Here is a 13672-nt window from a genome sequence, read left to right as displayed (position 1 = left end):
ACATTAAAAAAAAAAAATGAACCACACAAATCACGGATACACTTTATATCCCTTTTTTTAAAAAGCATTTTCATTTGTTTTCAGTCAGATGATTTAGGTCTGATCAAATATGAACATTGGGCCTAGGACAAATGGCGCAAAAGAATATTTCAAAAACAAAGACTAAGTACAGCGACTTTAGGTATCAACAATACATCATAAAGGTAAAAGTTAAATAATTGAAACATGAAGAAAGTGAGAGAAAACTTGGCTTCTCAAAGTGTTTGTGTTTCCTGTTGAACTTTAACTCATGCCTTCATTTGTTCATTCAGTTTCATGAGGGAGCAGACTTTGTTTGAACATCATTTTAAACAAAGCAAAAGCTATTTTCTTTTCCCCCTTGGGCTTACTTGACTAGAAAAACAATGTTAAGTTTGAAGAACGTTTCAATTAAAACATTTTTGTCCATGTGTTGTACTTTTCTCATTTTTGTGCCTGGTCATTTGTCATTTTCACTCCTGTTTTGGAATCATCCCTATGCAGCTTTTTTTTTTTTTTTTTTTTCTCTCGTGTTTTTCACCTCTATTTTCAGAAACTTCATCACTTATTTCTTTAAAATACCCAAGAAATTTGATTTTCCAAAAACTTTTTTTTCCTCAATGGTTTCCAGGTAAAAGTAATGTTTTACAACCCCCACCCATTTCAATTTTACTGGTCTTATTACACAACTATTTTTAGGTTATCTGTGGGTTATTTGATGTTGCTGAGAAGGTGTGACAGTAACTGGTTGCCACAGTGAAAACAACCTTTTCTGTCTAACCCTTTTCTCTGTATCATCCTTTTGCTCTACTGGACACTGGTTGTGCTTAAAAGAGTCTTAATTTTCTGTAAAATACATTTAAAAATCGCTGCAATTTTATGAAAAAAACAATCACTCCAACTACATTGTAGTTGTGCATAAAAATAGCTTTATTTCAATAATCGTCAGAAAAGTCAGTCTGTGATTCACAATGTGTTTGTGACCAGAAGCAGCAGAATCCCCTCACTAAAAGCAGACCTGGACAATGTTGTCAGCTCCTGCCTCTCAATGTGACAACATATGGTTAATTCCTGGAGTTTTGTCCACAGAAAGCTAGCATCATTCATCCAGATCTGCTCAAACATATCTGGGCTGCAGTGAAAGAGCCGATCAGACAAGGTTCCTTCTAACAAATATCCATATAAATATAAAAAGCAACAGTTTAATGAGAGATAAAAAGAAACTCTTACAAAATAAAACATTTAAACTATTTAGATCTGGAATCTCAAACTAGCGTATAAAAATTTAAATCATGTACAAACAGCTTAATGAGGGGACCCCCCCCAAAAAAGGCAAAAAAGGCAATAGAATCCTGACATTTAATAAAGTGGGAAGAAATCAAATGTGTTTGTCACATCACCTTCAGTCAATTGCAGGCAGTTTTCTGCAGGAAACTCAAGATTTTGGCTTTTAAATATTTGGTACATTTTAATTGTGGCAGCCCAGAGACAATGTCCATTTTTGAAAACTAAATTGTTATTTACATAAATGTTTGGACCAAAAGAATGACCACTGAACTGATCCATAGCTTTCAGAGCTCCTAGTCACTGTTACATAAACACTGTGTAGCTTATAGAGGAATATCGACCTCGTAACTGGAAGAAAAAAACTCGACGTACCAAAATTGTTCAGTGAAAACTTAAACGGATCATCAATTGCGGACTTGTTAATTAAGAAAAACCTATTGTGTGACATTGCTTTTTTTTTTTTTTTTTTTTAAAGAATCCTTTTAAGCATACATTATATTAAAACCTGACAGTTCCTCATTTTTTGCCCAAAATCTTCAGTTTCACCAAATGTTCAGACCATTAAAAAAAAAGCAGATTCTAATCTTAACACACCATTTATAAAATAAACCTTAAATTTCCTTCAGACCAAAAAAACTCAACTTTACTGAGCCTGTTTCAACAACAATTTTCATCTTTTTCAAGACAGAATGAATCACAGTAGAGGTTCCACAACTTTTTGCTGTTTTCTTTTTTTACTTTATTGGGGAAAAATCCCTTATCTGTACCAATGGCAAGGACGAGGTTATGAAATTAAAAAAATCATGGTCCAAACGCAGCTGTATGTACTAAGAATATTTCTTGCAGATGGCTTGAAAACAGTTTGAGGCTCTAAGCTTAGTTAATTTTGAGCTGTACAATGCAATCGTTATCAGACTGACAATGAACCCAAGCATTTTTGAAACCAGTTGCCTATTTTTGGTGGCATTGCCAATCTGATTATTACTGAGAAATTTAGGACACAAGATGACCCAAAAACACCAACTGTACCTACCTCTGTGTGTATGGGGAATATGGGTGTGTCATACCTCAGTTAGTGTTGGTTTCACTAAGTTTGACTTGAAAACAAAAAGAAAACAAAGCCAGTGGTGTTGAGCAGCTAATTTTTCCGTGTGTGTGACTCAGGTCATGCAGTGCTCAAGTCTTTTGACACTATGCTACAAGACTGGCAAAAAAACAGAGCAGAAATCTCAATTGGTTTCCTTCTGCAGTCTCACTACATTATAGTAAAACTCTTGAAGGTGGAGCCCTTACAAGATAAGCCATTTGAAATTCTTTGGACCTGATTTGTATGACTTTTGCACAAGAGATGAATATAGTGACATCAAACTGGACACTTAAATACTTGTGATGTTTTTTCCCTCCAAGTATACAGAGATTTTTTTGATTTTTTTTAGACTTTCACTACTTTTTACTTGACAGTCTTAAGTTTTTACAAGATATTCTCTTTTAGTTAATATTTCAAGGAGGATTAATCTGTGGCAGATAGAAAAAAAAAGTCACTGAACTAGGAGATGAATAAGTTCATGATGGTTGAAAAGGTCCATCAGCAGCATGTTATATCGATCAGTATATAAATCAGAAGGATAATAGGACAGCATAAAAAAGTAATAGAATCATTTGCTCAGAAAACTCAATAGTCTGGGATGACAAACATATGAACGAAACAAGAAGAGATGGGGCTTCAGTCAAAGGACAGAATAAATACGGGGGCATGATGCATATTGATGTGAGCAGCATTAGTGTTTATACCTGCAAGTCAGCTGATCCATAACCAGTTGAAATATAAATTCCACAAAGTGGCAACGTCGCCCTGAAGGAGTGACGTGGCCTCCAATTGGCTCAGAGAGCACCAATAGAACTGTACCAGAAGGGAGGAGACAGTGTGTGGGGCCCCTCCTCTTCAGTGGAAGAAACAGGAGGATGAGGAGGCATCATGTTGCAATGGTGTGGTATCTATGCGTAGATCTCAGTGGTGGGGGCCTTCTTGTAGATGGGCTTCTTCCCCAAATCGTAGCTTCCCTCATCCTTCTTCTTCACACGGTGAATGAGAATAAGCACCAACAAGACGGCAAACATCAGGCCCACGGCGCTGCCGGCAATCAGAGCTAAAGCAAAAGGTCATGTGACAGTGAGTCACCTTTAGTAAATTTTCTGCAAAATAGTCAACAGTTGAGGAATTTTCTGATCACTAGTGGCTAATTCATGTCTGACATGGTATACTGACCTGCAAGAACCTCTGTCTTGCTTAGCAGACTGTCGTCTCCAGCATGTGACATCAGCACGTTGGATGGGTTCTCCTCGACAGACTCGCCATGGTTTCCAAGTACCCGAAGGCCATTGTTGTTCTGGACAACACGAACGTTAGGCCGCAACGGGATCAGATTTTCAACAATATGGTTGTCATTGATGTCAGGCTGCATGGGAAACAGAAGTTTGTTAAGCTTATCTTTTAATGATCAATATCTGAAAGGTCAAAATATTAAATAAAAAAAAATTAAAAAAAACAACTTAAAAAACTTTTCAAAATTTTTGTTAGTTTTAATTTAACTTTTCCACTCCTAATTTCCAGATAATTTAACCTTCACTTAGCCCTGCCCCCTTTAATTACTGTTATGTCCAACAGGCTGCCCGAGCTGTCAGGGTCAGCATGTTGCCCCACTGCCTGCCACAGAACTCCCTGGAGACCTTTTTTTTTTTTTTTTAAAGAAAAAAAAGGTCTTTTAGACAGAAAATTTTACATAATGCTTTAGAAAGACAAGAAATAGTAAATTATATAAAATCCAACATTACTAACATTACTTGGCTACGTTCCTTTCACTAGCTAGCTTGTTACCATGATTAATAGCTATTAAAATTCACAGCTATAGAGACAAACATAGCAGCACATGCTAAACATGTGCTGCTTAGTCCATGAAAACATGTTTTCATCACCACGTTCCTTGGAGTAAACAAGATGTGCTTGTCAATAGGTCGAAAAGAGAGTCTCCTTTTACTCTCTATAGCACCAATGTAAGTGCCCAAGGGACAATGACTAACCATATCTATACTTAAAGTCTACTAAACTTGAAAAATGAAAGGGTTACATAGGACTCAATAAAGATCTGCCATTACGATATTGTACTTCGGCTTGTCTGTTTGACACTGTGCTGTGATTTGTCAGCTTGTGTAACACAGACACAGCTTAGCGAAGGGCCAATTTTCTGTCCATACAACATTGCATTCCATGTATTCAATGTCACAAGAGTTTAAACTTTCATTTCCAGTCAATAAAAAAAAATTAAAAAAATAATTTAAAAGTAATAGTTTGACTGTGTGCCTCACCTCTTGTCCATACAGAACAGTCTCTTCATAGGCAGCGAGGGAGAGAGTGAAAGATTAGTTAAAAGAAGACAGTATTTCTCAATGTCAGCTTTAAAAGTTGGGACTGATTTCGAAAGTAAACCTGCATCGCCCGATCCAGAAAGTTCATCCTCGTCCTGGGTGTCGGAATCCTCATCTTCCTCATCGAAGTCAAAGTCATCTTCCTCATCAAAGTCAAAGTCTCCTGATGCTTGCAAATTGTCTGGGTTTATTGCAATGGCTACAGTCTGTGTGGTCCTCATTGGCATCCAAGTTTCTGTCTCCCGGACCTGCTAAGACACAAAGGACCTTGTCAGAAAGTCAAAAAAGTCACACAGAATATCCAGAGGATCCAAATTGGCAAGAAGATGGCAGAAAAAAAAACCTTGACTTTATGCTTTCCTTTCAATTCCTCAAGAAAAACATTTCTCATTGTTTGTATAAGCGTACAAAATAGTACATCGTCTTGATTTGAACGGAAGGGTGTTTTGTTTGGAGATGCCGTTTAAGCTTGCTTGGCACCATGGCGCTATTGGATAGCTTCTCACTGCACACCAAGCACAGTGGTGTCGGTGCCGTTGCATCCCCAGTGAAAGTGAATCCAAATGAAAGATAGCTTTCACTGTATTGCCTTGAGCTCCCCGGCGTTTCTTTTTTCTTTTGTCCATCTTCATCACTGTCACTCGCTCATCTTGCTGTGATCCCAAACTGCCAGTGTCGCGCAGCACTAACTAACATTGACCTCTATGTCATCGTGTCACAGACGTGACACTCAACAATCTCTCACAGCACACTGGTTGAAAATCACAAACCCGATCTGAGCATTTGCTTATCCACAGGCCAGGACGACATTGTAAATTGCAATTACAGAGTCAGGGAAACAAAGCATAGGGCAGATGCAAAGAGGCAAACAGGACATTCTCATCTGTGTGGTCATTTTTTGTCCAGTGAAATGGGAAGCTTTTCTGTTCGATGTGCCACACTTCATGGTCGCATTTTAAGGCTTCAATGCAAAGGCTTCATTTCAGCTTGCTCCCCATACTAATATTAATAAGGAATTTCCCAAAGGCAGTAAATGAAACTGACCAGTTTCTCTGAGTCCCCCCCCCCCCAACACACATACACACAAACAGAGAAAAATCAAGAAATTACTGTTTTCTACTGGACACATATGGAGGGGAGTTACTTCCAGGTAGACCTTAAAAACACTGTTAAATGTCCCCCCTGATCAAACAGAGGTAAGAAAATACCAGTCAACACCGCTCAGCAGTTGAGTTGCAAACATTGCTGCAGAGATGCAGACATTCATTTGTTGTGCAGCTCTTTGAATTAATGTGATGTTTTTTTGCCCTTTGTGCTGGTTGAGTCAACCCTGTCCTAGTTAAAGTGTTGCTGAAGCTGAAGAAACAGTAAGATTTTACCCATGATTCAGTCTGCGCCAGGAACAGCGGCTACTTAGCACAGAAATCTGATAGTGTTTCAGGGGAAAAGACCCACAGTTGTCAGGTGTGTGAGGGGCACAGACCCAAGCAGACTTCACTTGTGGTTAAAGCTGGTTGAATTTTAGAGAAAAAAACAGGCCACAATCAGGTAGTATGTAGAGACCCGATCCAACAGTAAACATGACACCAACAGCCATTGAAAAAGAGCAGGAAATATTGCCACTGGACAAAGTCGAAACAGAATGTCAAAACGACGATAGAAAACAGTGGGCTGACAAAGCAAAACAGGACTACATTAATAGAAGAAACAGCTGCTAGCTGTGGGCAAAACCATGATAAAACCAAGTGGTTTGTTGTCTATGTTTATCTACCCTCTTAACAGTCCCTCGAATAAGTCATGCTCATTGACTTTGTTGTTGTAGTGAGTTTGATTCGATCATGTGCAGTTGTTAAGAGTGATCCCCAGTCTTTTGTTATTGTCAAAGAAATCTCCTGAAAACAATCAGGTAATGTTTACCAAGTCTTTTAAACATTGGTTATGACTGTGGAGGTTGTTCAGTGCACCCTTTCCCCCATGTACCTCTACAGGAAGTGAACTCAACTACAAGCCTGTTTATCTAACTAACCCAGCATGTCACTTATCACCTGTTGCTTTGTCCCCACTCTCATTTAAGTGATCAATCAAGTACACAGACTTTAAATAGATACTGGGGCAATTTGTTTCGTTACGTTTGTGTCTCATGTCAGCACAATATTTTACATGAAAACAAGACTAAAAGCTTTCTACTTCCATCTACTGGGGTGTAAAAAAAACAAAACAAATAAAGAAACAAACAAAACACCACCTATTCATGGTGCAGCTTAAAGTTGATGAGACATTGATATGTGCACCTTGTTGGTCCTGAGCCATGTTATCTGGAAGATTCATTTTTCAAATCAAACAGTTCTTCTGGACGAGCCCACCCCCCTCCATGCCATCCTGACTTCTTACAATTCATTCCGCAGAAGGTGGAGGGCTCTCCAACTGGTTGTTTTTCAACAAGTCTGGAACTGACTGTGAGTGTGTGTTAGAGAGAGAGGTGCATCACAAGAGGATTTTTTTAACACAAAACCATATGTAATTAACACCAAGGACACTTGATACTGTATTTTTCGACACCAGACGCCAACATTGTTTTAGTATCCCTAATCTAGTTAATACTGTTAAGTTCTAATATCCAAGTTCCAGGTATCACACTAAAAAAGACATGGTGATAATTGACAGGAATCCCCCCCCCCCAAAAATGATTGAGACATTACAAACTGTACAACCCATATACCTTTTTCCCGCTGACTGAATATCAGAAAGAAATAATTATTCCCCTGCAGACAAGCCCTGACAGTGTACGAGAGGCCCAGAAAGGCAGGACAGTGGCTATGTGGACATAAATATGGAGCCAGAACTAAATGATGAGAATGTTATATAACTGAGGCAACATGGAAACAAGCGCTCACACGGCTGCCCAGAGCCTTCTTATTGGTCCATACCACATCCACCCAATCGACCGTTTACTCTTCCCACACTGGAGAATAACTTTCAGCTGATTCTGTTAATTTCCTATACAGGATTTTCCCTAAGGTTAAACAGTCTTCCTGGGGTCATTTTTCTGATGTCCAAAGATGCCATGAAAAACAAGTGTCTGCTGGCTTGCTGAAAATGACTTTTCTTTTTTTTTTTTTAAGTGTGGTATTGAGGTCTGTTGGCACACACGCGCACACACACGCAGGTTAAAAGAAAATGCTTACTGTCTGACCAACATCACTGACTGAAGACCAAGCACAACTCCTCTATTGTCTTAATTTTCACTATTGAGAAAAGTAAGTTTTCAAATGTTTGCTTATTTCTTGGTGGCATCCACATTCTTGCCAATTACTTTCATCATCTACAAACAAGAAAGTCCTACCTGTTTCTGGACCACTAGACTGCAGGATCAGATCTGGGATCTGTGTGCAGTAAATATTTCAATGACCTGATGCGTGCGGACTAGTCAATGATATAACAATTTAAAGCCTACTTCTTAAGACTAACAAGAAGCAGCTAAACTTCACTGGAATACAGCTACTTCAAAAAACACAATGAAACAATTTTCAGACACTGAAATTTCAACATTTTTATGAAGCAAAAATGTAAAAAGTCCAGTGTTCTTTTCAGTGGATGACCTCTGACCTCAGTGAGGACAGTGCGTCCTCAGAGGAGTGGAATGTGTTTCTCAGTGGGTTTGATGAGTCGCCACATTCCTTCAGCGTGCTTACCCAGCAGAACCTTAGTTAAGTCTCATCTCATTCAGACCATTCTAAAGCAATTAACAAGAAATTTGATTATAATTCTATGTTTTTTGCAGTAACTGCTTATACTGTCGTAAGAGATGTATTTTCCATCATCATCAGGATATTAACAGAAAAAAAAACTCACAAAAGATGCAGATCAACCCTCTCAGAGAAACCGGACAGTGTGTGGCATCTTTCACCGAACAAAAGCTCCATTCATTAACATAGAATGTTTGCTGATTGCACAGACAGGAACTTCCAATTGTTAATCATTGTAATTTTATTACTTCTATTATTTCATTTTGGTGTTTTCCTTTTCCAGGGTCCTTGGTTATATTCACTATAATAACCAGAGATTAATTGATAGGGGAAGTCAGCATGACAAACAGAACCTTATCGAGCACTTAAGTACAAGATGGTGGTCTGGAAGTGGGTGTGTTACCTGACACAAGAGCGATCAACTATCACCTATATTACATTGTTTATTTCCACCAGAAGCCATCTTAGCCACAACAGTTTGATATTCAACTTCAAGACAAGAATCAAAGACTCTCAAACCTAAGGGAACATTTTTCGCTTCTGACACTTTCTTGGGTTTTAAATGGTGAAATGTGATTATCGAAGTGGCTTTGCATCACAATCATGTGCTGTTCTGCTATGTGATCCAGACAATCAATGTAGTTAAGATATTTCTGGCTCAGAGCCTACACCCCCCCAGCTGCATCCATTCTCAATGAAAACCCAGCTGGATCACATTACACAGGAACAAGGTCAGCCAGCACTTCTAAACCACCAAAACATGAACCTGATGGTTTTCAAACAGAATCAGTCTTGACAATCTCTTCTCACCTCGGCTTTTAACCCAAACGACATATGAGTGTCGCAGAACTGATGCTCTCGGTGAAACATTTTTCACATGTTGAGTTGTTATTTAAGCAGTAACACTTGCTCGGCGTTCAAAATGAAAATTACAACAATGCTTCAATGTATCATGTGCACATCCAACAGGAGGCAGTTAAAATAGACCTGTAAAGAAGTTTGATCAATTCTTGATGGAACACAGAGACTGAAAGGAGGAGGAGCAGGGAGCAATCTGATTGGATGACACCAAGGACAATACACAGCTCTCAGTGCCAACATTCCAGCCCCGAGGACTTTATAGACCAGCAGACATTATTACATCCCACCTACCCTCTGCCTGATCCTGCCGCTGGTAATGTGTGGGTGTGTTTGTGGGGCAATATCGTGACATGCAACTTTATATGCAGTTTTTAAGTGGGTGTGCACATGCACGCACGCGGGGGGATTTGCACTTGCGTCATAAGATCTGCCAGACCTCTTCTGGGTATATCAATTATTTTTCTTATTTGAAGTAAAATCCTTCTGGATGACAAAGTCCATATAGCCTGAAACATCACATGCTATTTAAAAGACACACAAGACTCAAGGTGTCACCACATACAATCAAAAAGGTAATTATCATTTCTCCTTTTTCTGCTCCATAAACATGACCTTTAAAACTTTTCAAATGTCACAATAATCTCAATAGATCTATGAGAATTCTCAGTTATAGTCCTTATAAATCTTGCTGTGGCAACTGGACTACCAACAGTTTCTACCTTTTAGCAGATATTAATTGAAGGTCTCAATCTGAAGAATCTAATTATTCAGAATGACAAATTTAACTACACTTTGACATTTTTCAAGCTTTAGTACTGAATCATTCATCAACTGAGTTTTGCCCTAATCCCTTTCAACTCTGAAATAAGTGATTCTTAATGGTATCTAATGGCTTACAGTCTATAAGAATTGCACTGTGGGGGGCACCAACACACATAGTTAGCTTCATTAGTATCAGATTTTCCTGAGATGATGAATGTTTCAAGCCCAGGCAACAAAACAGGCACTATAGATTTGTTCATCAGGTCTACATGGAATTTGTCTTATCATAAAACAATCAATATTTACTTGGCAAACATCATAAAATACTTAATATTTACTTTAGAATTTACTTAATTAAGACTTGACCACTTGACTTTATTTTTCCAACAATAGACAGGGCAGTTGATACTTCTTGACTGCTTATCCCACCAATGCTGATCATGGATGTCATCAGGCAAGGTTTAACCGAACAATGATTCATTCAGCTCTCATTCACACATTCTCTTATTCATGCAAACAAAAAAAACAGCTTATCAACAAGCTTCCAGAATCAAACCAGGAACCTTTTTGTGGTGAGGCTGCAGTTCAAACCACACTGCCTCCCTCTAACAGATCAGCTTATAGATTAAAAATGACCAATCACTAGCAAGAGCTGCTTAATTCTTTAGGCGTTCTATGTTTTGCAGTGATGGAAAACAGGGGGGTGTGGGGGGGGGATTGTTCTCATTAGACAAACTAGCTAACACGATCTCTTGTGAAAAACCCCTGGCCCATTGAGATCCCACCAAGTGCGCAGAACCACAGGAGGGCCAGTCAAGATCAAAGGTCACATTCCAGTGGGAAATTAAAAAAGCTGAGCAGTTGGTAGAGGATCTCGAATGGTCCAGCTACGGAGTAGCAGCTTAGGGGGTTGGGAACATCATATTGGTTAACAGACTGATATTTGTCTGAGGACATGCTTGGTGTCCTCAGATGACATCACATGGTGGAGCAGACTGGTTCTTCCTGGATATCTCATTTAACCATTTTTTCTGACCAACTAGGTGGGAGGTTAATGTGTGGATGGTCAGTTTGAGTCCGTCTGCATTCTAAGCAAATTCAGGGTATCAGCAATGGATTGGATGCAAAGGTCACACAATCAAACAACAAAGTCAGTCTCAAAATATAAGGACTTTGTTCAAACTACAAATTTTCAGCAGGATACTTAAGAAAAACTTGGTATAAGCATTGATGTTGAAGCTGCACCATGTTGAAATGGCCATGGAAAAAAAGAGGTTGCTGTTAACTGTGTGGCTATGAAGATGAAAATGTGACTGTTATGGAAAACAAATCAGATAAAAACAGAAAGTAAAATAATGGCAATTAAAATGTTCCTAATATGAAATGAGGATGCCCCAACAGTTCACAATACAACAACAGTTTAATTTTTCCATAAGATTCATAAAATATTCTCAAAGACCTTTGTAGTGAGTCTTGCTTTGCTTAGGCTTCCTAGTGCTTGAGATGCAGCATTTGACAGCACACAAATGTTTGTGTAATGTTTCAGCCATGAGTGGTGGCTCAATGGGATAAACTTGAAAATGCTGGGAAACGCCTGCTACACAGATACGCAGGAAGAGGGCACAAGGGGACATAATTATAGAAATGCTTTTCAAAATTTGATTCTGGTTGTTTCTTAAAACTAAGATTTGGTATGGTTGAAAATATAAAGTAGAAAAGAGGAATCTGCTATCATGATTAATTCACTGTCATCTCTGAATCATTTCACATGTTTATGGTAACAATGAATAAATCCAGTTTTCCCTCCTCAAACCACACTTTCTTACTGACTAAGTGTGTAGAAACATAGTCAATTATATATAGTATATCGCCTTTCCATTTTGATAGTGGCCATTAACTGAGTAAATCCAAGTGTCATTATCATAAAAGGCATGTACAAGCTTATCTGCCTTTGGCGGGAAGACGATCGTGAAATATACTGACTGATACGAATGACTGATGACAGGAAGCACCAAGGTGTGCACATCTCGGCGGTGGATTGGTTTTGGCTGTAGCGGAGCAAAAAGCCGCAGCACTCACATTCTTCTGATGTTAAGTCACCCTTTGGCTTTTCAACAAAGCAAGACCCTGCTGGCCTAACCCCCCATCCCCCACCACCATCCTTCCCAACGCGGCATCGATGCCTTTTGGATTAACGCATTTCCACATATATTTTCAGTGCGACATTGAGAAGCAACTAAACCAAAAGCTTCAGGACCAGTCATTAGGTTTGATCGGGATCATGTACCGGAGACCCAGCCATCCTGCCCCCCTAAGACAAACATACAGAAACTAAATAGACTGATTCACTGATTGAACTACTGCGGATTCTGACAATGTGATTTTAATGAGTGAATAATGAGCCAATCGTTTCCAAAATTAAGGAGACGATCTCGAGAGATACAAAATTACATAAAACCACCACAGCTTCCCGAAAAGTACAAACCAATGAGCAAAAAATCCCAGCAAAACCACCACGACAGTTTCCAATCGATCCTTGAAAGGATTAATAGTCCCCCCAATATTTTTACTTTGATTAGATTTCAAGACCATCTCCTGGACAAATTTGAATCAAATCAAAAGCCCTTCGAGAAATTCCCCTGACAACAAAACCCGCTGTACACAAATAAAGTAAAACAAGACAACGAAGGGGGGGCGGGGGGTAACATGTGCAAAATAGACGATTAGATGAACTAGCGTTTCATTCACACATGAAAGAAACGGCATATTTCCGTCTGACTAAACCAACAGACGGATGAAGAGCAGTCAAAGAAATCCAGTGTCCGGATCCCCCTATTCCCACCGCCACAACAACACACTCACCGGTCTTGAACACACTCCAGATCATAAAACCGCTTCGACGGTCAAACTAAGTATCTGACAAAAATAGTCATTAAGTTAAAGAACGGAGAGGATGTCCAGGCTCACCAGCCTGTTATCTGTTTTCCCATGGTTGTATTACCATCAGCGAAGAATAACTTCGGACAAAGATACGGCTTTTGATCCCGCCTCTACAAAGGGTAGGCAGAAAACTTACCGACTCGGAAGCGACGGAGGACAGCACGAACAGCAGACAGATGTGCAACATGGCTGTCGTTTAAAGTTGTTTGTGAAGGTGCGACCGTTAGCTTAGCGGCGACTCAAAACTTTTTATCAAGTCAGTGAACGAGTTAAACGTTGGTTCTGATTGGCCCTAGGAATCTGTTGTATCCAGATATAATTAATTTCTCGTTCTACACAATATATATTCTTAATTTATTGCCTTTTAGGGATAAGTCCACTTTCGAGAATTTCCCTCCCTTGTTGTTGCCTCACTGAGTCCACTGAAAGCGAACTCTCTCTATATAAGCCACGCTGAAAAGTATAATCCAATCAGCGATCAGTTTTTCCATGACGTATCTCTTCACCTCGGCAGTTTACGGGAAATTCGTCACTTTCAATAGGTTGGCCCCACCTACACCGGAGGGTCTCCAAGATACAAACAATAATATAACATAGCAAATCTGAACCATTTTTAACATAGTTTTTATTGTATC

At 39.2% G+C, this 13672-nt stretch overlaps 1 protein-coding gene across 2 annotated transcripts; it reads right to left on the bottom strand.

Moving 5' to 3' along the window:
* Positions 1 to 927: 927 nt before the first annotated feature.
* sdc4 (syndecan 4) lies at positions 928 to 13452 on the bottom strand. Of its 2 annotated transcripts, none has more exons than XM_086150276.1 (5): positions 13174 to 13452; positions 4790 to 4979; positions 4669 to 4691; positions 3572 to 3761; positions 928 to 3452 (listed from the first exon to the last, which is right to left on the bottom strand). In XM_086150276.1, the coding sequence occupies exons 1-5, from the start codon at positions 13222 to 13224 to the stop codon at positions 3301 to 3303; spliced, it is 606 nt and encodes a 201-aa protein (XP_086006402.1). In that variant the 5' UTR covers positions 13225 to 13452; the 3' UTR covers positions 928 to 3300. The 2 variants fall into 2 exon arrangements, with proteins under 2 accessions (XP_086006402.1, XP_086006403.1); XM_086150277.1 differs by having other exon boundaries at positions 4790 to 4976.
* Positions 13453 to 13672: the final 220 nt, after the last annotated feature.

Source organism: Fistularia commersonii, chromosome 7, assembly GCF_037954325.1.
Source record: "Fistularia commersonii isolate RoL2024-O1a breed Wild chromosome 7, RoL_Fcom_v1.0, whole genome shotgun sequence".
Lineage (NCBI taxonomy): Eukaryota > Metazoa > Chordata > Actinopteri > Syngnathiformes > Fistulariidae > Fistularia > Fistularia commersonii.
Note: the sequence above shows the minus strand (reverse complement) of the source record. Positions and strands in the feature narration are given on the sequence as shown.

What these genes read in the sequence shown, in the direction of transcription:
- sdc4 (XM_086150276.1), bottom strand. Translation starts at nt 13,224, where the DNA reads ATGTTGCACATCTGTCTGCTGTTCGTGCTGTCCTCCGTCGCTTCCGAG. An exon ending in CCTCCGTCGCTTCCGAGTCG is followed by an intron (nt 4,980 to 13,173) that starts GTAAGTTTTCTG and finishes TTTGTGTCTTAG; the next exon opens with CAGGTCCGGGAGACAGAAAC. An exon ending in CAAGACAGAGGTTCTTGCAG is followed by an intron (nt 3,453 to 3,571) that starts GTCAGTATACCA and finishes CTTTTGCTTTAG; the next exon opens with CTCTGATTGCCGGCAGCGCC.